This window comes from Pezoporus flaviventris, unplaced genomic scaffold (genome assembly GCF_033815535.1).
Source record: "Pezoporus flaviventris isolate CSIRO_AGI_PZ_B2104156 unplaced genomic scaffold, CSIRO_AGI_Pfla_v1 ptg000006l, whole genome shotgun sequence".
Classification (NCBI taxonomy): domain Eukaryota; kingdom Metazoa; phylum Chordata; class Aves; order Psittaciformes; family Psittacidae; genus Pezoporus; species Pezoporus flaviventris.
The window spans coordinates 14,828,841-14,854,990 of record NW_026892554.1 but is presented as its reverse complement, the minus strand read 5'-3'; the positions used below and the strand labels follow the sequence as shown (position 1 = coordinate 14,854,990).

Sequence of the window (26,150 nt, the reverse complement as noted above, 5' to 3'; positions counted from 1 at the left end):
GTAACGTAGGGCAATGCTATCAATAAAGCATCTTTATATAATAAGATAATGTTTTTTGTAATAAGAGAAGCATCCAAAGTCAAAATTAAATATCACATTACCAGATTTGATCTGTGATGAAATTGTTATGAAATGCCTCTCTTACCTTGACAGGGACAGGATTTCAGTGTCTGTATGAGCTTTTCACATTTGTTTCTGCAGATTCTGAAATGGATATAAACATGAGATCTTTGGTTCATGTTTCTGATGTATAAAATATCCCCACTAGTAATTCTTGGTCACACAGGGCAATACCCCAGCTTTTTTAAGTGAGTAGGTCCAATGGATAAAACTGATACACATGCAGCTCCCACTTAACTTCTGCTCTGAGTATCACACATAGTTTAAAAACGGCAGTGCAGTGCTGAAAAACCTCTCCTAGTTGTTCTCTGAGAATAACTCATTTCCATTTATGGTGCAGTTATCACCTTATAGTTTTCTTGATACCTAAAGCTTGGCTTCTACAGGCATTCTGACATGCCATAACCTTGAGAGGACTATACAACTCAACACTTCTCACACCAGGGTCCTTCAGGATTTGTGCAGTCATCACTTGTGTCTGATCCAGCATACATTCTTATTGCTCATACTGGCCTCCTTAGAAAAAGTAGTTGCAGCCTTGCCTTTCATTCTGGAGTAAGAAAAGGTGGGTAATATAGCTTGTCCACCACAGCAATCCTTCAAAGAGCGACTAGAACCTAATCTTTCCCTGCCATGTGTCAGATAGGTTAGAAACCCAGGCCATGTTCTCCTTCTCCCCATGCCTTGTTAAAGTGGATAACAGCTTCCCCAGAGGAGATAAGCTTATACCAGCACAGAACAGTTTGCAGGCCTGTGGCTAATTAATTCTTCAGAGACATAAAAGACTTGAAGAGAATAGGTGCTTTGCAGTAAAGAGATTTAATTACAGCTGAATTCTACAATCACCTAATCATTGGATGGTGTGATTTCAGAGAAAGGACAGTCACCTAACTTCTGAAAAGAAATTCCTAGGAACCTGTTCTCCTGTGAGACTGCAAATCCAAAGTACCTGTAGGTGCTTCCCTACTGGCTCTCTTTTTGCTTTCTGGTCTGATCTTTATCTTTCAGAGGGGGCTTCTCATGTGTTGTATAAGAAGCCTTGGCACTTAACCCTTGGCTGTACCTTCCACTCTGTGCTCAACTGGAAACTGCACAGCACAGTGCTCAACACTGTAACATCTTAAGTCTCAGAAAATCTCTTCATGAAATGCCATTTATACACTCATACCAATGCACTTTTCACAGGCATTTAGGAGGGTTAAGTATCTAGGCAAGCTAAAATCCCACAGCCTGGTACTTGGATGGAGTTTTAATACAGCATTGTATTTAAAAATACACAGATCAGAAATAAAGATGAGGGAGCAGATATAGTTGAACAACTGTTCCTGAACAGAAATAATTTCCTTATTTTATTATAAATCTATTTCTGATTGCCTAAAAAGAATGTTGAAACATTTGGCTTTCTAGAAATAACTTGGTTCCAAAGATGACTCTCTGAAAAAGCTCGTTCTGGCTTGCACTCACTGAAAACCAAAGCACTCAAATTAATATCAACATTTTGGCAATTCTAATAACAGAGACTGCCAAAAGTATGTTGCCTATCAAACGTACACGGAAGAAAGATGTTAGAATATTAAGAACAGATGTCACAGATATCTTCGAAAATACTCATGCTCCCCAAGTACTCTGCAATGCAAGATGTACAAAAGATGAAATTCATCATGAAAGATGAAATTAATGCATTCTGCCCAAATGCTTCCAAATGCTGTATATGTATGTAAACTTACTTATAAAATATGTCCATTTGAAGATGTTAAAAATGAGGATCATGTCATAATTTGATAATGGCCTTGTATCTCATGATTTAGAGCTTTAACAGTTGAATAACATGACTACTTTTTATAGCCTGTTATTGAGTATTCATTTATTTACATTTTAATCATTATTCTAGTGAAAAAGTTTACAAAAATCTCCTGTTACAAAAAATTCTAAACTTGATGAAAGTAATCTTTATACAAAAATAGCTTAGCACCTAAAATTAAAAGATGACTTAGAAAACCTAAATACCTTGAAAGTTTATTTGAGCAGGCACAGAACATGCTTTCATCCTCTGCTCCAGTTATTTTCAGTATTGACAATTCCAAACAGTAAAAATTAAGCCAGCTTCCAAACAGAAAAATCACGGGGATGGGCTGACTTACTTATTTATTTAGTTGTGAACATAGGAAGCACTGGATTCTTTTTAACTGACAAAAATAAAGATTTTACCCCTAGAGCTGATGTTTCTATATCTCAGGCATAGAAAATCATCTTGCACAAATGAAGCCAAAACTTTCATATATGACAGATTCAGGCAATGGAGTGTTAAAAAACAAACCACTTCTAAAACAACCTTATGGAGTTCTATCAAATATGCCACCAACTTGCATTCTCTTGAGCATGCAGAGCTGAACAACACTAGTGTTTAAGTCTAAACGTGCATGCACATTAAACTAAAATTAATATTTTCTGAGGTAAAAGTCTATTCGACTTAAAATTACTGCGCTGAGCTCAGAAACAACATACATAACAACAACATCACAACATAACAGTCATGTTGTGGATGATGTAAAAGCCAGATAATAATGTAATAAACCAATACAATCATAACATAATTGTAGCAACAACACTGTCATTTTCTGTTCTCTAAAGTTTTTAAAACAGCGCTCATCTCTTTTACCATGCCATGCTGACAGGATAACAGCAACACTAGACTGACAACTACAACAGTAATAGTTTTCTTGGCTGAGGGAGGCCTGGGGTGCCCTCACAGCTTCACAGGACTGCCTGTGGCGCTTCAGCCCTGCCATGGAGGCCAGGTCTCCTCCAGCAGCACAGCCTGAATTTCCATAAGCACCTGCATGTGTGAGGGCTGCACTGAAAAGGGATAAACGTAAGCCTGTTCCTGTGAAGTACACATTTACAGGCTTTGCTGAACCAGGCCCTAAACCACAACTTCCCTCTTTTTAAAATCATCCCCTTACAATTAACAGATGTGAAGGCAAACTTGGTGTATACAGTCGGCTTAATATTTTCCCTTTGAATAACCTGGTTATATGCAGTTTCTGCAGCACTCATGTTTACACTGGTGGGTTTTTTTTTCATTTCCCTCTTTTAATAATGCAAAGCAGACGCGGTGCGTCTGATTTACCTCAGGAGGCGGGGGAGAGGAAGGGTGCTGCCGGCTCCTCTGCGGAATGCACTGAGGGGAGTGGAAGGGGCGCTGCGGTCGGAGTTATTTATTTTGTTAATATCTTCGGACCCCAAGGGCCCCATTCTCGTCCTCCCTGGCTGCTCTCCAGGCCGAGGCTGTCAGCCAGGGAGAGGATAATATCTTCAGGCTATGGCCCATTTAAAGTTCTTCCTCAGCTCTCACTGAGCTTTTCCTGCAGCTCCGGGGAGGCCACACCATCCTGGCTTGCCACGGCCACCAGGTCCCAGGCGCTCCCAGGGCCTGTCCTCCTGTGCCTGCAGAGCTCAGGAGCCCTCCCTGAGCCAGCTGGTGCAGCTCCTGCTGCCTGAGCAGCCCCAGACCCGGGTGCACCTCAGCACCACTCTGATCTCCTCTCCCCAGGTCTTTCTGCCCCCTCACAAACAAAATCCCTGGGTCAGTCCTTGATGCCAGAGCCCTGGCCCCTGGCTTGCGGGATATCTATCAGGGAGCCCTTCCTGCTCTCTGCATTTCCCTTCTTCTTAAAGTCCATAAGGAGGTCCGATATTTAGTTAAAGTACCATGAAATAACTAGATATTTAATTACGTGATTATGTCAGAGAGCCTAGACTGGCTGAACATATAAATCCATGGAAAAATGTTTAATGTTGAGCTGTTACCCAGAAACTGCAAACAGGCCAGCTATATGGAAATAGGGGTAATGTCAGGTAGGGTTGGATACACCTGTATTTTTCAGTACAAGTATCAAAAGGCATTTGAAAAACCTGCTTAAACACTACTCAGAATTTATCTTGGTTGGTTACTCTGCTGACATAAGGGCACACTACCTAGCACAACATCATTTGTTAGTAGGGCTTCATTAACCCAGGCAGAGCTCGATGCTAATGAGGCTATACTGCCTCCAGTGCCTTGACAAGCCAGCCAGCTTTCAGGGGTGCTGCCTGGTGTCATGTCCATGTCTCTAATGGCGTTACACCAGGAAAGACCAGCTAATTACATAAAACACTAGTTACAATTTTCAAACCCTAAAACAAGTTACAAACAAGGCCATTTTTTGTGAGGGTAAAAAAAGTATTTCTGGTTTCTCTCTACCTTAACATTCCTATGGCAGCCTTGAACTATTGGCACAATGACAAAAATACCCCCCCCAAATGCCTTGTATGACACAGCTCAGTTTAGTGGCAGGGAATGGGGTGATCATGGAGGGACATCAACTCTCCAGCCAGCAGCACAAATTGGCACTTTACTGAGGTCATGGTTCAATCAGACAGCAAGCCTGGTTTTGAACACCTAGTCTGGACCACAAACAAAACGCTTCTGGGCAGGTGAAACAAATGGCTGCACCAGTTCAGACTGACTCCAGGAGCTCCACATGTGTTCCAGCTGACGTTGGAAAACACCTTTCCCCTGGCAGACTGTGTGCTGGATTATTACCTGGTCTTATGCGGCTGGCATAAAACCATCAAGGCAGCGTAACCAGCACACTGGCTGCTCTACCTAAATAGACAACAGGAATAAGTTGCGTACCCATGCAGTATCCTGGTTGAGTTAGTACTGTTGGGTGTTATATAGTACCAGTATTACTAACAGTAAAATCATAACCTGGAAAAACACTTCTGGCTGCAGTGGCAGGCTGTGGAGAGTTTGTCCTTCAGTAAGTCTCCTGGCTCTTCACCAGCTAGATGCGGCCAGGTGGTCCTTGATCAAAGGCCATGTACAATGTATTAAATGCAACCTGATCCAGGGCAGCCCTGCAATATATAACATTCCTACAGACATCCTCTTATATTACTACCATCCTAACTGCAGTGTCCAGGCAACGAAGTACGGATTTCATACCAAGTTCCATGATAAAGTGTAATCTGACTCTCCTGGCTCCTCTACTCCCACCAGTAAAGCTACTTAGACATCAATTTAGCAGGGAACATGTAAGTATTCAGTATAGGCAAGGTTTAAGGATGAGTGTCATTCTCCCTTTTGTGGCACATGGCTGGAAAAGGCATTTTAGGCTTTCATGTGTATCATTGACTCTTAAGGCCTCCAAACTTTTTGCAGCTATCCTTTCTTACACACAAACACTCAAAACACACTGAGTTCTCTGGAGTACTTACCTCTTAAGCTGTGGTAGAGAATTATAGACCACATACACAGGTTAGACAGATGTGACACAGGCTGAAACACAAACTGCTACTCCCCCACAGGCCTATGAAACTTTATCTCTCATCTCCCCATTTTTAAAAGGTCAAATATGTGCAGTTCAGGTGACAGTCTCCCATAGATCCTCAATCCACCAGTAAAGCACAGTCTGATTTCTCTAGCACAAAACATGAGGCATAGCCCCTTTTCTGTGGTAAAAGGGTATGGTACCTTGTAAAACAGACATAATAGGTGAAATCTGAAGTGGTGCTTTTCCAATTCTCTTTGCGCTAAAAGCCAAACACAATAGATAACCCTGAGCAACTACTTCAAAGATAGAGAACAGAGCTCCTCTAAACAACTGGCTAATAAAGTAGCAAATTGTGGCTTTACCATCTAGTGAAATATTTACCCGATCATCATTTCTTTCTACATCTTGCTTTTTGTCTTTTTTAAACTTTCTCTGCATGTAATGTAGGTATGCAGCATGTGAGTACAGAGTCAGCTTATAATGCATGTACTTCAAGGCTTGTTATCTTTGGATCTCTACAAAACTTTATAATCGTCTGTGAATAAAAATACCTAAACAGAGCAGTGACTAGATTTTAAATGTCAAGTGTCTCAACAGCCATTCAGTACAAACCTATAAAGTTGACTTCCTCTCTACTGCAGAGCAGTTTGAGTTAAGGGAGGGGTCAAGACACCCAACTCAAGCTCTTTTGCCTTTACACAAAGCATAAAAAGCATGCATAAAGAGAATTTACATCTGCTACAAATAATTTGAAGTTAATTTTATTACTACTTTCTACCAGCATTTTTCATTCTTGGGAAAAAGTAATCAATGTTGGAACAGGGCACAGCTGATAAGTTACCCACACTGCTCCATCCTTTCAGCAAGCTTAGAAAAAACAAACTGAAAGAGGAAACCAGAACCGTCAATATATTTCAGATTCAAGACCCGATGAGCAATTTCCATTAAATTTAATGGGATTTAAGGTAGCCTAGTGTAGCCAAATCAGATCCCCAGGTTTTAATCACAAATAGAACTGAAAAAAGTGGCTGCCCTGTAAGAGAGGGATATGCTGCAGTTACAGCATGGGGCAGAACAGCAGCAGCAACACATCCTGATCACTCATTTACCTGGTTAGCACAAAGCTGTTCTCCATAGTCAGTACTTTGCTCAGTGGAGTTTTAAGCACCTGCAGATGAGAACCTAACACTTTCTCATGGAGGACCATTCAACAGATAATTCCTGTTATAAGAGCTTTTGCTTAATTGTCCCAACCTACATTTTCCTCTTAGCTTTATCCACTCAGCATTCCTCAAAGGCATCTAAGTAATAAACCTCTAAATAATTCGTCTTCCTCCTCTGTGTTCCTATAACAATGAATAGATTATACTGTCTGAACTATAACACTACAAATTTCCGATGCATAGTTTTAGCAATGAAGAATTAGGTATTATAATAAATACCAGGTTAAAACTAGGGGAAATTAATTACCAAGCTATAGATCAATGAGCAAGAGGTGAAACTGCTGAAGAGATGCTCTTATTAGATTATCAGACTTAAGGCTGATTTATAGCTTCCTTATCCATCATTTTTATAGTACATAGAAAGGGTTACAAAGCACAAATTGTCTTTTTTTAATTAACATTGAAGTTTTAGATAGGCTTAGATCAGGGTAACCAGGCTTGTTACCATCCCCCTGCTCCCCAAAAAAAACCCATGAAAGCAGAAAATATATTTTATTGATTTGGGAAGGCTATGACAGAGTGAATAGTTCAATACACTTGTCAGCCTGCAGCTTCCTAATATGCTTGCCTATTATTTGCCCAGAAATGACAACAAGCTGGGGAGCAGCCCTGCTGAAAAGGCCCTGAGGGTGTTGGTAAAGAGCAAGCTGCAGGAGCCAGAGGTGTACCTGTTCAGGCTGAAGAAGGGGAAACTTCAAGAGGATCAAACAGTAGCCCTCCAGCACCTACAAGGAGGCCCTCAGAAGACAGAGCTAAGCTAAAACAAGAGAGGTTCAGAGTGAGTTTAAAGAAAAACTCCCCACCACCGCAGGCCAGAAGACAGTAATACACAGGAACACGTCACCCTGAAAGACTGTACAGTCTCCATCCTTGGAGGTTTTCAATATCAGAGCCGACTCCATTTTGCGTGAGGTCCCTTCTAACCTGAACTGCTATATGAACCCAAGCCTGATTCAGGACACAACAGCTTTCACATCTAGCATAATAGGGACATGCTGAATTGTACTCAAACACCATTCTCTTCCACCTCTGAAAGGGATGATGACCTGTAGGTCAGGCTAAAACATCAGTTCCCTAAAACTTAACCTGTTGGTATGGCATAACTCAACCAGTGGCTCAACAGCATTAGCAGCCAGCTTACATTAGTACTCCTGCTAGTGACAGCCAAGGCAAGAAACTGTAGGAAGATGTGCTGATGTTGAGAACCTAGGCTGCGAGGAAACGTAAGTTAAACTGAAAGTGGCAGTGAAGATTTCTAAATCTTGAATACTCTTCAGAAGAAACCTTCAGCTTGTCCAGGGCCCTTGGCAACAGAGACACAAATTGTCTCAAAATAATAAAAATAATTAAAAATATAATTTTTAAAAAGCATTAATGTAGTAGCTTTAATATGTGTCAGTAACTCCTCAGCCTCAGAGACATGATTCATTTCTTCTGAAATAAGGGACTTTGCACTTGTATCCCACACAAGAGGCTTTTCTAAGGAATATAAAAGTCAGACAAAAACTGAGCATACTTTTACTAGCCATTCCCTCACCACAGTTGTAATATCAGGATCAGATCTGGACTGCAAACAGCGTTTCATTTAGTCTTGTAACTTCATTGCTACCTCTTTTAAACGCTTCAGTACATATGAATACCACTGTCTGTAAGGAATACCCTGTTCTTAGCACTACCTTGTTGCCATAAGTAAAAAAGATAAGGAAAGAACCTTTAAAAATATTGAGAATAACTTTTAAAATTATTATCGTTTTCTTTTCAGTACAATTTAAGTGGTTACCAGAGCTGGAATGAATTACAGTGCATTGCCAGGATTTTCAGAAAAGACCCTTCCACCCCAGGAAAAGTTCAGTTGCATTCTGCTTTAATGGCTCTTGGCAAGCTTGCACTATTGTTTTTGTACAAACAGAAGTAAATTTGATACAAATAAAAAATGGAACTTTATGTGAATGCAGCAAACATCAAATTCCTTAATCTTCAAAAGAAATTCTATCCCTGAATAATTAACTATGATATATTTATAAAACTAGAATAATTGAAAACAGAATTCTAAGTTGATTCATGTGGACTGCACTGAAATATTTATTATTGCAAGTCCAGAAGATCTGTCTGGGTTTTGTCACTGGAAATGTCTAAACTCAGCGTCCAGATGTTTATTTAAGTTGCTCCCACATAGTTCTAATGTCAATTACCAGAGGTTATCAGAGAGCATCACTGTGTATCTTCCTTGACTAATATTCTCATTTCTTCTGCATCTTTGATGTTTTGTTTCATTAAAATTCCTGGCTCCCAGCCACAGAAATCTGCCATGCAGGCAAAAAACTGGTCTGCAGACATGACACATGATGATGCCCATTGTCTGTGCAAGGATAATATTTATCATCAGCTATCATTTAAGCAGTACTATAATCAGTACAACACCAATTTAAACCAGCTCAGAGAAATACATGTGAAACCAGGGAATAAGAACTGCTAACCAATGTGAAATAACGTGGGTCAGTAAAAAAAAGTATTACTGCATTGAGTGAAGATTTTTGTGATTCTGCATGTGGAGTTTTTTTCCCCTTCAGGAAAAAGCAGGGGGAAAGCCACTGACAAAGTAATTTCACACATAATTACAAATGGAACTGATGGATCTGTAACTCTGGAAACCACAATTACATCGAGACTTTTATAGTAACCAGGAGACAACACAGGCCACTTGTAACAGTGACTTGAACAGAAAGAGCTTATCACACAGTCTCTGAAGATTTCCTACATTCAAATGAAAATAGTTGGCTAACACAGCTTATTTTATATATACATACATAGATGTGTACGCATGTATACATATATTTGTGTATGCATGTATATACACACACACACATACAAAATTTGTTTGCCCAAAACCAGTTGGTTCTTTCAGTTTGTAGAAAAATTCTACAAGGTTATCTAGGCAAGATTTAAAGATCTGTAAGAAAACAGAAGAAATTCAATGCTAACTCAGTATAAATGGAAGTAGAGATAGAAGAGGGTTCTTCTATCTGAAGGGGGCCTACAAGGATACTGGAGAGGGACTCTTCATCAGGGACTGTAGTGATAAGACAAGGGGTAATGGGTTTAAACTTAAACAGGGGAAGTTCAGGTTTGATATAAGGAAGAAATTATTTATTGTGAGGGTGGTGAGGCACTGGTACAGGTTGCCCAAAGAAGTGGTAAATGCTCCACCCCTGTCAGGGTTCAGGGTCAGGTTGGACAGAGCCTTGGGCAACATGGTCTAGTGTGAGGCATGGGTGAGGGGGATGAACTGGATGATCTTAAGATCCTTTCTAACCCAAATCATTCTGTGATTCTAAGAGGGCTGGACAAATAGTGGCTGATGCCACCTCATGTTTTCACATTAGTACATGGGTACTAACAGCAGGTTCCTCCCTTGGTGAGCAATGTCATCCATTTTAGTTCTGATCAACCAGTAAGAGACAAGACACCTGATGACTTCAATGGAAAACAGTCTACATGACTTGGAAATGTAAATCTCAATGATTATGTAATTTAACTTCTCTCCCTACACTGTCAGCTTGAGAAGGTGTACCCACCTACCAGCCAAAGCCCTAATAGCTGAGCCTTCTGCCTTGCTGAGAATCATTTCCCTTCACCGAAATCTTCAACATATGTCTTTACACTTTCAGATTCAGCTGTGGTTCTGTGTGTGCCATAAAAAGTCCCATAGCTCCTTACAGAATAGCAAGCTTTGCCATAGAATTTGTGTTCACTTCAACGCAGATTGTGTGCAACCTGCACGCACTGGGAGGGCAGTGCCAATACTACCCTCAATTCAGAGATGGATGCAGGAGATCACATGCTGTTAGAACCACAGCTACATTCCTGACACCACTGCCTGATTAATCTATGTTACTAGCATCAAATAACAACTGAGAAAACTTTTTTCCATGGGGAAAAACAAAACCAAAAATAACCATGACACACCACCCAAACAATGAAACCAAACAACAGAAGACATGGACAGAAATTTTGCAATTGAAATTTCTATTCAGAAGTGTACAAAGAGTATCTCCTATCAAGCGCTTAGCTTCAGAGACTCAGCAAAACCTTGGACTGCAACTACTTGCCACATTTTATCACTGCCTTGATCTAACAAGCAACTACATTAATTCCAGCTGTGTGGATAGAGGCAGGAAATATGAATATGTTCATTAAGCATTATGGCCCCACTTATCTCTCTCATGACTTCAGTGGAGATGTGCCAATTCATGCATGATGCTATTACGGTCCCCAGTATCAAACCTGAAAGAAAAGCAATGAGTGAGGGTGTCACTTCTTACAAATTTCCCTGTCAAGAAATCTCCCCTACTTGCTGCTGGAGAAGAGATCCACTCCTATGCGGATGATTAAAAGTTAAATACTTTATTCAATGATTCTAGCAAGTTGAAAATCAATTTCCTTCCCACACACATTTCAATGTGCTCATTTGTGTCTTCTCCCCACATTCAGCACAACTGTTATTCACAGATTCCCTTGCACGCAGAGATTAAACAGAACACAGAGCGAATATCCCAGTTCAACAGAGCACTTGCTCAGAAGTGTTCCTAGAGGAACTAAACTCAGAGTTCAGTGCATGCTTTCATGCTTCACCAAATCAAGGGCCAATTTAATAAAATGTTAATAACCAAATTATCAAAACAGTTGCTTTAAACAAGAGACTAAAGGCCCCCAAAGCTTTGCACACATATGGAGAAATAATTAGAGTATTTACAAAGGAGTCAAATGGAGTCAAGCACTATTATCCCACAGAAAGTCAATGCGAGTGCAAAACATTTGGACCAGTCAGCTAACATTGGCCTGCCACAACGTCAGCAGTGACAAAGCACCGCAGAAGTACAAGAATAAAACACAGCCATTGGCTTACTGAAGAAGACAAAAAAAACAGCACAGCAAACCAAATGTTGTTTTCACACAGCTGTCTTTTCTACTTCCCTTCTCCTCCCAAAACGTGGGAGTTCATAACCTGAAAACAAACATAAGAAACCAGGAAATCTCCACATATACCACCCAGCCTAAGAGCAGCGGACTGGCAACAACAGATGACCACAAACTCAGGAAAAATACAGTTCAGTTAGCACCTCCCTGGAACAAGACCACACCATGCACGACCTGAAAGGGCTGTCCTTACAAGACACTTCAGAGAAATTACACTTCTTACTCTGAAAAAGAAACAAGGCTGGCAAAGCAGAATAAAGACATCTTTTCCTACAGCAGAGTGCATAGGGTGGGGCATAGCTTCTTCCAACAGAGAAGTCTAATTCCCTGTCCCTTTAATGCCACTCCTGATATAAAGGCCAAGAATTCACTGCAGTTCCCCCAGCCTAAGGGTACTCTTTGCAGGCAGTAACCTGCTAAAGGCAGATAATGAGCCAGATGCCACTCAAATTAGGCCAAAAATGTTCTGAATAGTGTCCTACTACTGATTACTTTCACTGGCAAACCCCAGCAGGGCACACAACTCGATTACAGCTGGCCTCCTGGATCCAGGGAACTGGTTCTACAGTAGTGCTGCACAAAACCAGCCAGCTGGCCAGATTCCCACCTACAACTGAGGCTATTCAGGTCCCACCTCCTCCTAAGATTGTGAAAGGCTGCCAGCTTGTGGTGTGTCTGCAATACAAGAATCATCTCTGAGTTCCATGCAGAAACCCCCAAACTACAGCCTAGGGCTGCTCATGGAGCACGAGCAGCTTTTGCCATGGCTTCATGCTCAAGTTTCAATTGCTCAGTCTGTAGCATCTGGATATTCTTTTCCCCAACTCCTGATACTACGTCCCTGCGGCAGGTTCAGAAATTCCATAGCACAGAGCCATGGTTTTCAAATTCTCTCAATTTGCAGACCCCCTTTCCTCCACGCAGGAGCCTGCAGCTTACTGTCAATGACTTCTATTTTGATTGCATAGCCCTTAGAAGCAGCCCACAAGCCACCAAACTACAAACAGAACTGCTGACCCATCAGCTAGGTTTGACTAAAAACTACAAAAAGTAGTTTTTATGCATCTTTTCTACCCTTAGTCCCACACAAAATAATTAAGTACAGCAGCATTCAGGTCTTTCTCCTTTCAAATGCTATTTCCCAAATACTTAAATCCTCTGGATCATGTTATTATCATCACAGGTAGCAAACCAAATTGCATGTTCTGCCCCTCAGGAAGTGTTACAGCTGTAAACAGATACTCTAATACAGTGCCTTTCTTCTGTGCAGTTTGGGGATGAGGTACTCCTAACAATACAATAATCAAGGAACTACAGCTGCTGCTGCAGATACTTGCATCACATGCTATAGCACTGATTTGCAGCTCTCCAGTTAAGACCTGCCTCTGTGCCATCTTTAAGACCTGTATGACCACCCATATTTAGGTTTTACAGACCTGTTCTCATCTATTTGCTTTCCCAAAAGTTTTCTTTCCCTATATAGCAGTTGTTTCCTAAATCCATCTCCAGTGTTTTCCTTGTGGAGCACTGAAGCAAAAAGTTCCGCTTTCCCCCAGAATGTGACTTCCTACTTTACACCATCAAAACATTATTCACAAAAGGAGTTTCAGAAACCTATTACCAGTTCTTTGTTTTCTACTGGGTCAACAGCCCAACTCCTAGAAAAGAGAGTGAGCTCCTCAATTCTCAGCATACTTTTTGAAATGTTCTGGAAATGGACAACAGTGAAATACACAACAGCAACACCACAGAGGATCAGCAACTTAACTTGGTACGACTAAGCCATTCTATGATTCATCCTCTTGTTCTATAACCCTTTACAAACTTCTGGATTGCACACCCTCCTTAACATGGAGGACTCTTATTTGTACCCAACTCTTTGCTTTCTTATCACTCACAAAACCCTAATTCAAAGTATATACCTGTGCTCAGAACCCAGGACCAACAATCGCCTTGAAAGCCACAAGTTTTGAAGTAATACAAACCCTGTGGCAATAACTTAAAATCCATACCTTAAGCTTGGTTTTGCATTCACACAGCACTCTCTTCCATAAAGGCTCTTCCAACGCCATACTGAACAGCTGCTACTTGTAGAACAAATACATAATGCACTTCACCTGGTTCAGTGATTCTGCCCCACCTCCCCTTAAGGGTGAAGCTTGCCCATTTAGTGGATCCACTCTGGCAAAGTTCCAACATGTTGAATGCTACCAAAATACAGATCAAGAAAACTGCCCCTGCTTCACAAGGCTTAGAGAGCAGAAGTAAGCCTTAAAAGCACAAGGAAAGAGCATAGTTAGCACAGAAGAGCAGAAGCCTATGTTGAGCTAGATTTCCGTGATCTAGAAAACAAATTCTTAACTCTATAACTTCATGTAAATTCCTTCAGCACAGAAAAGCCAGATAGAGAAAACACACACAATAACTTTAAAAGGGGTGACTGCACAGTCAGGACAGGGACAAGAGTGATGACGTTAGTAAGAGGGAGAGATGCAAACAGGTCTGGAAGTGGTAACTTGTGCTTCATGCAACACCCAAGGGAAAGCCACTTCTAGTCTTCTGGACCAGAATTAAGGACCTCTGGTCCTTAAGCAGAACGACAGACCAAAATAATGGGAAGACTGATGATGAGACCCAGCTGGACAAGCAGGTGGTAGCATGAACAATGACTATTTGAGAGATGAACCACAGCCACAAGAGAGGAGCTGTCCACTGGCCTATGGAGTCAGACCCACACATCGAAGGAAGTCTTTCTGCTGAGGGCTGAAATACATACAGCTGTGGATCAGACAGGTCATCAACACAGGTGCTGAGGGATGAATAATGACTGAGTATGTGCCAAAAATAGTGCTGACAAAGGCAAGTGATGGTGAGAAGCTGGGAGGATGGAGTAGGAGCACAGAAAAGAGGAAGGAAAACTAAATACTAGGGGGTGGAACAAACCAGGAAAAAGCAGTAAGAAGTAAAAGAGGAAGATATAAGGCCTAGAAGTGGCAAATCTTGCAAAGCCTGAAAACAAAATATGAAACAAGAAAGCCTCAGCAGGAGGGCAGCTGTGGCAAAAACATGAAGACATGCAGGTCTCTGTGAGATACTGAAGTGGCTGAGAACATACGCAGGTGCACAGCTGGCATTTAGATGGAGTTACAGAAATCAAGAGAAGACAGCAATAGCAGGAGGATGCATGATACTTGGCGGAAGTTAAATGCAGACACAAGCAGTGATATGTCATATGAAAGGGCATGGGTGGGGCAGGGATACAGAGTATGAATTTGCTCTACTGACAGGAGGTAAGTTTTATGAGGAAAAGTGAAGAGCAAACAGGTGATGAGAAGGCAATAAACAATGAGAACAAGAAACCTGAGACAGGGAAGAGTACAGCTGTACTCTACATAGGATTATAGGGGGGATCACAGATAAGCAACCGATGAGCTGGTCAAAAAACACCACATATTGGCTTAGCAGCAGTTCCACCTGTCAATCTGCTTTGCCAGGGTATGGACTGTGCCACAGGAACTGCCTGGGAGAGGCTGTGGAGCATCTGGGAGAGAGTTACTGCCTGCTAGTAAAGTGCTGTGTGCACTCAAGAAGTTGCAGAGACTTTAATCCCTCATTTCTAGATGATGTTGTGCAGCTTTTTGAAGGACTCACATGCGGAGCTCCCTTGCTTTCCAGAGACACCATTCCTGCAGGAATACAGACATATCCAGGGAGAACCTTGTGCACAGAGCCACCCTGCAGACACAGCTATTGCTGTCTTGAAAAACAGGTTGCCAGGCTATACATGGCATCTCTGAGGTTTGTATTTTAGAACTGAACTCATGCTAGGCTTGCAAAATCCTAGCCAGCAGTGGAGTACCATTGTGAAATACTTCTCAGATGTGTTCCTTGGCTTTCAAAATTCATATTAAAAGGCAGAAAATGTTATTGTAAGGAAGAATATTTTCTTTATCTTCAAAGAAAGCTAAAACTTCAACACATACAGAACATCATCTCGAAGAACACCAGAGGACGGATCTCTTAATTTACATATTTGAACTATGGAAAAAATAGTATTCCAAAATATTAAAGCAGTTTGCAAAAACATGGAAACCCACCAAGACCTTTAATAAAAAGGCCAGTCTTCACAGTAACTTGATGTCTTGATGTGCTTTGCAGTAACAACCAAAAATGAAACAGCAGAGTCCCTTAAAGCCCAAACAGAATTTGAGTTACAAAATAATTTGAAATTCTTACCTATTTATAACATAAGGACAGAAAGTGTTATTTTAAAGTGCAGGCAGAGAAAAACAAGCTCTCGTGTGATAAGAAGCTAACTTACAGCCTATCACTTATTTACTGTAGATGTACGGCATGTATTTTCACCATACGGTAAAAACAAGATAATCTTCAATAGACAGAAGAAGTATCTCACATTTATACAAGACAAGAGCTTTCCTGTGTGCGAGCAGTTCACAGACACTCTAGTTTACTTTATGGACATGTGTGCCAATGCCCTGTGCAACTGCATTTCTGCACAGAAGGAACTTTCTCTTGTAGGTGACTCATCACAGCCTGCAAAAGTGTATTAAAGAGTTCACTTGGCTGTAGTTGAAAACTATGGGGCACTCCACAAGGATTAACTGCCCCAAGTGCTCAAAAAAGAGTCCTCAAATAACACCAGGGTTATCACTTAATAACACATTTATGAGGTTTATACTGAAACCTGCCCATCGCTGTAACGTTAACATTTTAAGAAAACAACTACTAGATAAAGCATTCTCAATATTCAGGTTTGGGTTTTAAGAAGTACTGCATAAAGATCAATTACATAGCTCATCCACAGACATTCCTGCTTGAATTCAGTCCTCTGCTGAAGAATAATCTTCATCTCTTCCATCTCTGTATTGCAGAACCCCTTCTGGTTCAAACCTGAGCATTTTTATATTCAATCTCTCTGCAAGCTTCTGTGCTGCAAGCTTGGCTTGCATTTCCTAGGAAAGAAAGGAAAAAGGACACAAGTTAGAAAAAGCATTATTATTTTTATCCTGGTCATGAAAAAAAATAGTATACTGAAGTATAAAGTTGACATAATATATCAGTAATTGCAGAGTGGGCTTACTTAAACATAACTAGCAAAGAAATTTCAGCTCTAACTTCACACTTAAACATGACTGTGCTATTAATATTTGAAGACGCAAGTTTAAATTCCTCATGTGGCAGTCCTCATCTGTGATACACTAATGTGGGCTTTAACAGAACAGAATCAGTCCATGTAAGAGAGCAGCTGTGCACAGTAACCATTTAGCAATAGCAGTGCTTGACATTCAGCAACCTCCGCAAAATGTTTCCTTTTTCAAAATAAATTACCTCTCTTATAGTGTCACGATGGCTAAACTAGCAAGTGCTTTTAAAACAATAAGGAGCAACAAACACTTTTACAATAGCATCTAATTTACACATTAGCCTGGCACTACATGGAAAGTCAAATTCAAAATCCATTACAACAGAATTTGAAGCACCTCAGAACTCTGATTCTTCCAGCACACCATAAATACAGTCAAATACAGATACTTGCATATTTTAAGAATAACAAATACTGCTAGGCCTTCATTAACGCAGGGGCCAAGAACTCTTTAAAAACTAATTTCTAGTCAGAAGTGGAGCAAGTGCAATGAAGTTAGCATATCAACACACGAAGAATAACATTAGGTTTTGCTTAATGCAGGAATAACAGTTTCAGAAGGGATTACCTACATTAATTGTTATCATTAAAAGAATCAAATACAAAAAAAAGTACCTTTTCTCAAAGTCTGACCATCTCGATTTCATCATCAAATTCATCAGAATGAAAAGGTCCCTTTATGCTTTCTTTTTAAAAAGTGATCCCAATTGTATAATTACTTTTCAGACCAAAATTGTGAATTCATACCTCATAAACTGCTTTTTGCTGTATCTGAATTGCTATGGATTCCTCTATGGATAGCAGCTTAGTAGGAGAATGGTGAAGTGGTGGCAGCCGAGCTGCTGTGATCTCATTCAAATGCTTCTTATCTCTAAGTCGTCTTTCTTCAGTGGTAATTGGAGAGCCACATGCCCCAGGTGACTGACTGGATGCGGAACCACGCAATGATCCGTTCTGCTCTCCTGATAATCTGGAAGAGGTGAAACATAAAAGTTATGCTGCAAATTTGGGTCACAAGTTTGAATAACTTCAGTTCCAAGACTTGTTATTTTGAACTTGTAAGAGTTGAAAAAAAATCTGAAAACGTTACACCACCACAAACAAACAATAAGCAGCACTCAGCAAAACTGAAAAGGTTTCTCTGTGGAGAGACAATATCACAGATCACTCCTCATAACAAATAAAAAAGGTACAGCAGTTAATTAGCAAGCATGAGATGGCTATGTTTTGGAAGTCACATGAAGTATAAAGCACTATCAGTGCAATGTGAATTGCGATTTCTCCAGAGGTGCAGTTAAAGCCAAAAGCTACCTGCTGTTCAAGTTCTATGAGTTCTAGAAATGACCCACAAGAAAGCTTTGATAATGATTTGTTTCGTAGCTTAAGCTATGAAACTCTGTGAAGATTCATGACAATTGTTTCAAGAGGCTATAGTGAGACCACTGCTCGACATTCCATGGCACTTAACAGAGCCAACATATTAACTTTGCATGTCAAATAACTTTAAGTCTCTTTGATCACCACAAGAAAATTAACCCACTATGCTCGTTCTGTGCCATTTCCAGTTTCAAGTCAAGTATGTCACAAAAGATTTTTCCGTTCTGTAATACTTACACATTTGTTTTAAATTTGCTTTTCTTTATGACTGGGTTCTTGGCTCTAGACTCTAGAACTTCAATATAATGTGGAGTCTTGGGGTGCAGGCTTCCAAAGATACTCCCCTTATGTTTAGCCACATTGTGCTCTTTTTCCAATACTTTTTCACCATCATCCCCACCTACAATTGTAACTTTTTGAAAGGCATCAACCAACTCATCTTTACTGTTGTCCAAAGCACCTGCACTTTCTGTGCCATCCTCAGATTTGCTATGCGGTATCTGCTCATTTTTCAGCTGACTGCTTGTGTCTGACTTGGAGACAGCTTCACAAAGCTGATACTGATCTTCTGTAACAGTCTTTACTTCTTCATTTTTCCTCCGAGTCCTTTGATTTTCCAGTGCTGTATTTGTGGCATCGTGTGCAACACATTCTGCCTCCTGCCTCTGGGAAGAAATCTCAGAAACTTCTTTAGTATTAGAGTTTTCATTAAAGACTGTGGAATCTTCATGGTTTAGTCTGTCCTCCTTTAGGACAGCTTGCTGTTTGTTTGCATTGATCTCATCCTGCTTCACCTGAAACTCCAGCCTAACTGCAGATAACAGCTCAGCTGTCCTTGCTACTTCTTCTTCCTGTGAAATGGCAAGCTTCAGCTTTTCCACAAAGTCGGAGACCTTCTTACCCTTGTCGGGAAGCCTTCCAATGAATTTCCTAAGACAAAAAAAAATAAAATAGTAATTTGACAGGATAGAAACACTCCTATTGCAATCTGAGATATGGAACTGTTTCATTAGAATAATATACTTATTAGAATAATATTAGAAAATGGCAGGGTTTTCACTCTAACGTTAAGTTTCTTATTTACATGCTACATTTCTGAAAAGCAGTGAGATGCAAAGCACCTGCAGGCTCTATGCTGCGATAAAGAGAACTTTACAGTTTTTTTTTTGTTCAAAGACGTAACTGCTGCTCTAAAGAGTGCAAAAGCTGGAAGCTCCTGAGGGTACATGGAGCTTCATGAGCCCCGAAAGGGCTTAAACCAGGGAGCGGCAGGCCTAGCCCGCTCCTGGCCGCCTACTCCTCACCGGTCGGCCAGCAGCCGCTCCTGCCTCCTCAGCATGTCCCGCAGCTCGGGCAGGCTCCGGCCGCGCAGGCCGCCGCTGCCGCCCACCGCCGCCATGGGGCCCTGAGCCGCCTGCCACCGGGGCGGCCGCCCGGTCCCGGAGCCGCCGGCGCCGCTTCCGCAGCAACTCGGACGCCGCCATCTTACCGGAAGCGACGGTAAGCGGCAGGGCCGGACTTGGCCGGAACGCGAAGGCCGACGGCGCTGCGGGCCGCGGCTCGGGGGCTCTCAAAAGGCGGGGGCTCGCCGCGTGTCCGCTCCCGCCATCGCGGCGGAGGGCGGCGTGAGGCGTCAGCGCCGCGGTCGCAGGGCTCCGGGTTGGCCTGAGCAGTGCTCGGCGTTAACCGTGCGTTACAACGTCTGCGCCGCAGGAAGCGGGCGGTGTTCGAGAAGCAGAGCGCGCGTTATCCTGGGTGCGGGAAGCTGCGCGGAGCAGAGGCAGGCTGCCGGCATGTGCCCGCCCCGCTCAGGGCGCTCAAGCACGGCAAAAGCGTCAGTGTTTCTTACGTTAATTACTTTGCATTTGCACTGGTAAAAGCCAGGCTGCTTCCGTGTGATTGAGTGGTTTTCAGCAGAGCATCAATTCCTGTTTAGGAATCGAGGTTTACTTTTTCGCGTGGCATTTAACATGCTTACGTGTGGCAGAGACTGAACATAGACATTTAGACTGCAGTATAATGTCGGCCTGCTTATGCCAAACTTTCCCTCCTGATACAAGTGCCATGAGCTTTAGTAAGTCTACTCCATCTCACAGTAATAAGGTCATTAGCTGAATGGTAGTTCCCAGGCGGCAGATGTCAGCCCTTTTAAGTTGATCCCAGTGGAGGTTTCTTGATCCAAGTAATTGTAGAGGCACATTTCTCAGAGCTGTTAGAACAGTTGTTTTATGAACAGGGCCTACCCTGGAGGGGCTGGAGGAGGAAGCGTTTTAAAATGTCTGCCTGCCCTGTGTTTGCTCAGCTGGACGGGGAAGGGGAAGGCTGAGGCCAGGGGAAATGAGATTAATCAAGTCGGCAGCTACCCATGGAAACAAATACCACAGCCAGTGTGAGAAGAGCCAAGCTCAGGGACTGGTTGAAGAGACTGCTTCGCTGTGTGTGCCACGCAACCTGGATCATCTCCTGTGCAAAATCCCTTGGGGAGCTTTCCCTGGGAGCTCAGGGAAAAGGAAATCGCTGAGATTTTCTCACCAGGAGATCACCCACTAAAGGGCACAGGTTCCCTGTGTTGCAGCCTCTGTCATGCAGGCTTAAGCTGTGCCATCTGTGTAACATTCCTGCATCTTGCGAAAAGGAACACTTTATCCTGCTTTTTATCTTCTTTCTCCTGTGCAGATTGGAGAAAGTGGGAAGGCTGGCTGTGGAAACAGAGTACTGTTTCTGCCTGCATGGAAGTGAATCCAGAAGGAATGATCTCATTCGACCACTGCTCTGCGCTTACAGGATGATGATTCATCTCAGTCCACCTGCTGTCATTATATGGACAAAAAAGTAATGCTGGTATTTACAGTGGATTTCGGCTTATGTGCTGAACTGCATAAACACAGTAAAATACAGCAAAAGGAAAAAAGTCCTAATAGCATGACTGCTGGGAATCGCGATTGATCATTCTGTAGCCTTGCAGTGAAATGCCATTCACCAAGTCTGTGTTTATCCAAGGTCATTGCGAAGGAATATTATTCATCTTTATAGTTAGGGATCATTAAGTGTTGGAATACCATAGTTCATTTACAAGTAACACAGTTCCAGAGTGATGAACAAATAGCTGAAGTTTGGAAGGTGCCAGAACAAGTACATTTTTGCTTATGGAGACATGGGCAGCATCCAGATACAATGCAATCTAGATAGCATCCATTCAGACAAGAATGTGAAGAAGGAAAAGTAGATTTAAGCTTCCTTAGCCAAGAAGCAGAAGGATGGAGCATTTGTAAGTATGGACTCAGGAAAGTTATATACTTAAGGATTGCTTGCCCTGGGGTAAATACAGGTAGGAAAATCTCACTATCCACACTCCAAACACAACTAAGCACCACCCAGCAGTACCTACTGCAGGTTTAGTCTCAGGACTTTACTCTTGCTTCTCTTAAGAGACTGACAGACTGGCATTATTTGCAGTGAATGGTTTTATTTTCCTCAGAGTATTCTTGGCCTTTTGATTTGAGGCTAGATTTTGTATCATTTTCTTAAATATTTTGATTAGCATTCACATGAACAAAGTATATAGCAAAACAGGGTTTTAATCATTTCTTACATAATGGGCTTTCCTGTATTTCTCACTTAGGACATTCTCTCGAGCTATTATGAGGTACAGTTTTTGGTCAGTCTGTTTTCAGTCACTAGACATTGAAATAGAACTTATTCTGCAGTAGCATGCCTGCAATTACTATGCAATTTAGCATTACTTCTACAGGAAAATTGTTAGAATGACAACGAAGAAGATCAAGTATACTAGCAAAAAAGAATAAACTGCATGGAAAACACAACACAAAGTGTGACCCAGGAATGTTTGCCTTTTTGTATGCTATAGCTAAAAAGAAAGGTATTCAAATAACTGAGGAACTTATTCTAGCTTAGATTTTTTCAATAGGTTACCAGTTACAAGAAACATTACAACAGACATTTGTGGCCCAACTTTTAGTGTTCCTGTTCTATCAATGCCAGTTGCAACTAAACTGATGCATTCTAGTTGTATGACATTTTGGGGGAGATGGCCATGAAGTACAACTGGCTGAATTCTTTCAGGTGGAAAGATCTGCCAGCAACATCTGAGTCTGCACAAAACTGGATTAAAAGTAAAACTAACACTCTTGCTTCTTTTTTCCTAAAGGCATAATTTGCACCATCCATTTGTCCTTTATTCAACTTTATAAATATATAAATGTTACTTCTTTTCACTAGGAAAAGGGGCAAAAGGGCCTTTGGACTGTAGGTCTCTAGAAGAAAAAACCCATACTTTTACAGCTTCTTTGCTCCTAGGTGGAAATATCGAAGGGCAGGAGAGGAATCATACCACACTTGCAAAATAAACAACTCCAAAAGAAAATTTAAAAAATGGTATGAATATTTGGAATGTAAATGAATCATTTTAATTTCCTTTAAAAAAGCCCCCACCTTTTTAGTCAGCATGATTTGTAATAATTATTTTAGTTAATATAAGGAAAATAACTCCTCCCTTAACCTTATTTTTCTAAAAAAAGCCCCAGACACTTTAAAAGTAATCCTATATGTGCTTATACCTATCACCATACTGTTTTGTGTATGGGAAGCAACTGTCAGGTTGTTGTAGCATGCCTAGGCACCCCACACACCTTCACAAAATATTGTAACCTCATAGATGTTCACTTGTACATATTTTCTCTTTAATCTGCCCAGTCCCTTTTTCTCTTGAAAATGTTCACATACCTTAAGTTGTAGAGGTCTCCTGTTACCTTGTTTTCCTGTATTTCTTCTGTGTTCTAATGATTGAGGTAGGGCTGGAAGGGCCTTATCTCATTAGGTCACTTAAGAACATTCCTTCTTTTACACATGCAAATAGCCCCGGATTCTGAATGGGAATGAAATAACATGTAAGTGGCGTGAAACCCTCAGCATGTGCAACTCCATTCTGTGAGCAGGGATTTCCTGTACGGAGTTACAGACTTAGCAATGAGGGGAGTTCTTACCTATTTGCTTATCCATCCATGTCTTCAGATGTCAAAAGAGGGATTTAAAGACTCTTGCAAAAGCATTAGTACCCAACTCCTAGGATCCTGTGTTCTAGGCTCAGCACTGATCTCAACAAGATTTTGAGGTCCTCTTGGCAACTCACATGGAATACATGTGCACAGGGAAGCACTGTTAAGTAAAAAACCTCATATTCTTCAGCTGAGCATTGCAAACCAGTAACACTCTGTTATGTTTGCAGCATGACCTCTTCTTATTTAGTTGACATGTAGATTGTTTCATTGTGACAGTCTTAAAAATAAATGTTATCAGTGAGTGGATACAGACTGTAAAAAAATATAAAAAGGGGCCACAGTCATAACAGACTTATCATGCTGAAGCCTGGAGAGCATCATCCCAGATGTGTTCTGATGTTATCTGTGGGATCTGAAGTTGTAGGGGTTTTTTGCAAGGGATGTGCTGCCCAGTTCTTGTTTATCCTGTGCAAGTCAATAGTTCTTTATTTTATGAAAGAGTTCATCTGCTTTTGTTACTTGGCTTTGAGAAGAGTCTTTAATAAGGGAGTGTCTTTCTGTTCTCACGAGCCCATCTGCCAAAGGAAACACTGACAAAAACATCAAGGCTCCAGGGGAACTGCTGTTCTATTCATACATGTTTTGAACAAACAAGATGGTGTAAGAGTTTGCAAGGTCTTAAGGCAAGTTTATTTCTAAATGAGTGTTGACACAGCAGAATAGAAAGTTTAAATACAATGTTTATTGCAATTTATCCTTTTCATGTCCTACATACAGGATGTATTAAAAGCATACAATGTAACGGCATTATTTATATGGCATATATGAAACTGTATCCCAAAATACTTTCCAGAGTATCTGAAATAAATCACAAAAGAATACTTATCATGGTACAAATGTAGTCATACAATTGACATATTTAATGCACTTTCTGGGACCTATTTGTATGGCTTTTATTGATGTTTATAGAAATTAGTTTCTAACATTATAATACTAATTAACCCAATCTCAAATTGACAAAATTTATACTGAAGTGTTATAGTCTTTTCAGTCAGGTTTGTTATTATCTATGCTAATTTACATTGCTGCTGATTTGAGTGGAAAGCTCTGCATGGTCAAGAAACACAATTATATAAATACTGTTCCACTCCTGTTCTTCAAAGTTACCAAATTTAAACCAGAAGCCCAATCAAATGGTGGTCATCCAGCTCATCGCATGTCAAAATGCTCTTACAATATAGCATAGTCTTCAATCCTTGTTTGGTTTAGAAAAATAGTAGCACATTCCATCAAACAGTCAAGACAGAATTTACACAGACAATTTTTACAGGAAAAAAATAATGCCCTGCTGCAGTCTTGGGAGAGCCTTGAGCAGATCATAATTTTGCAAGTCTGAGAGTTAAAATAGCTTGCAGTAGTTTCAGAGGAGATCCTCAGGAGTGCAATAAAAGTAGAATGAACTTCCTTTTGAAGTCTGTCAAAACAGCAGTTTGATACTTCATCCTGCCCTCTCCTGTTCACTGAGCACCTCAGTCATCATGTTCTGTTTTCTGAACTCTGGCCAAAACCAGAGAGATAAAGGATTTATACTTATTTAAAATTGTCAGTTAATGTCTTTCACAACAACGTGCGTTTCCTTTTATCTATAAATACCACCTTCATCCATTCATATAAAGTTTGAAGGTAAATTTCACAAACTATGGTTTATAATTAAACTCCTGAAATGTAGAGGGACTATTTGGGCACTGTCCTGATTTCAGCTGTGGCAGTTAATTTTCTTCCTAGTAGCTGGTGCAGTGCTGTGTTTTGGCTTTAGTCTGAGAACAGTGCTGATAACACACCAATGGTTTAGTTGTTGCTCAGTAGTGCCTACTCTGATCAAGGACTTTAGGATATCATGCTCTGCCAGTGAGGAGGGGCACAGGAAGCCAGGAGGAAACAGAGACAGGACACCTGACCCAAACTAGCCAAAGGGGTATTCCATACCACAGCACGTCATGCCCAGTATAGACACTGGGGTAAGTTACCCGGAAGGCACAAATCACTGCCTGGGTCAGGCCGGGTATTAGTCAGTGGGTGGTGAGCATTTGTATTGTGCATCACTTGTGTTTTCTGAGCTTTCATTTTTTTGTTCTTGTTGTTTCCGATTATTATTACTATTGTTGGCATTCTTTCTATTATCACTATATTTGACTTCATTTTAGTTATTTAATTCTTATCTCCGTGCGTTTTACATTCCTTTGATTCTCCTCCCCATCCCACCTGGGGCAGGGAGTAAGCAAGCAGCTGTGTGGTGCTGAGTTACCAGCTGGGGTTAAAGCACGACAGGAACAAAAAAAAATGCTAGAAGGCATAATGTGATGAACTGAAGCTGCATCCCTAATGGGGACATTAACATGGTCAGCTGGGATTATACTGCAGCTTCTCTTAAAAAGGATACTGCCCAAGTATTTGCTGTTATCAGCCACTAGAGGGAGATATGATTACACAAGTCCAAAGCTTAACCCTGAAGTTTGAGCTGGGTCATTACCCATCCTCTTCAGGGTTTATCAACATACATTTCCAATTGAAATGTCTTCTCTTTTAGAGTTTCACTTCATTATCTTAGTTGCTCATAACCATAATTCATTTAATGATTGATCAAACTAACTGTTATTTGGGAACTTTTTTCAGCAAACTCAGTCTCCCAAATTCAGTCAAGAATCAAAACTTCAAACAAAAACACCCTATGCACTACAGAAGACTACAGCTTCTCCCTGTGTCAGCTGTTTCCAAGTCTTTGGTATTCAGCTACAAGACAATTCCTCTGCTTTGCATAATGAGAGGGTGCTTTGTCTGAGGACTGTTCTTATAAGGAAGGAGCAGACTGGTCTTCGGGACCTACTCTTCCAGTGGTTTCCCAGAGAGATTTTGCACCTCTTCTCTGGGAGAAGCCATTTAAGCAAAGGTGTGG

General features: G+C 41.1%; 1 protein-coding gene across 1 annotated transcript in view; it reads right to left on the bottom strand.

Annotated features, from left to right (window-relative positions):
• Positions 1 to 15,573: 15,573 nt before the first annotated feature.
• The window catches only part of MYZAP (myocardial zonula adherens protein), a 59,283-nt gene continuing 48,706 nt past the window's right edge, over positions 15,574 to 26,150 (bottom strand). The window contains exons 13-15 of the mRNA XM_061447064.1: positions 18,417 to 19,109; positions 17,550 to 17,772; positions 15,574 to 16,611 (exon numbers count right to left, since the gene is read on the bottom strand). Coding sequence (XP_061303048.1) covers positions 16,480 to 16,611; positions 17,550 to 17,772; positions 18,417 to 19,109 — 1,048 coding nt within the window. The 3' untranslated portion in view covers positions 15,574 to 16,479. The remainder of the gene's footprint in view (positions 16,612 to 17,549; positions 17,773 to 18,416; positions 19,110 to 26,150) is intronic.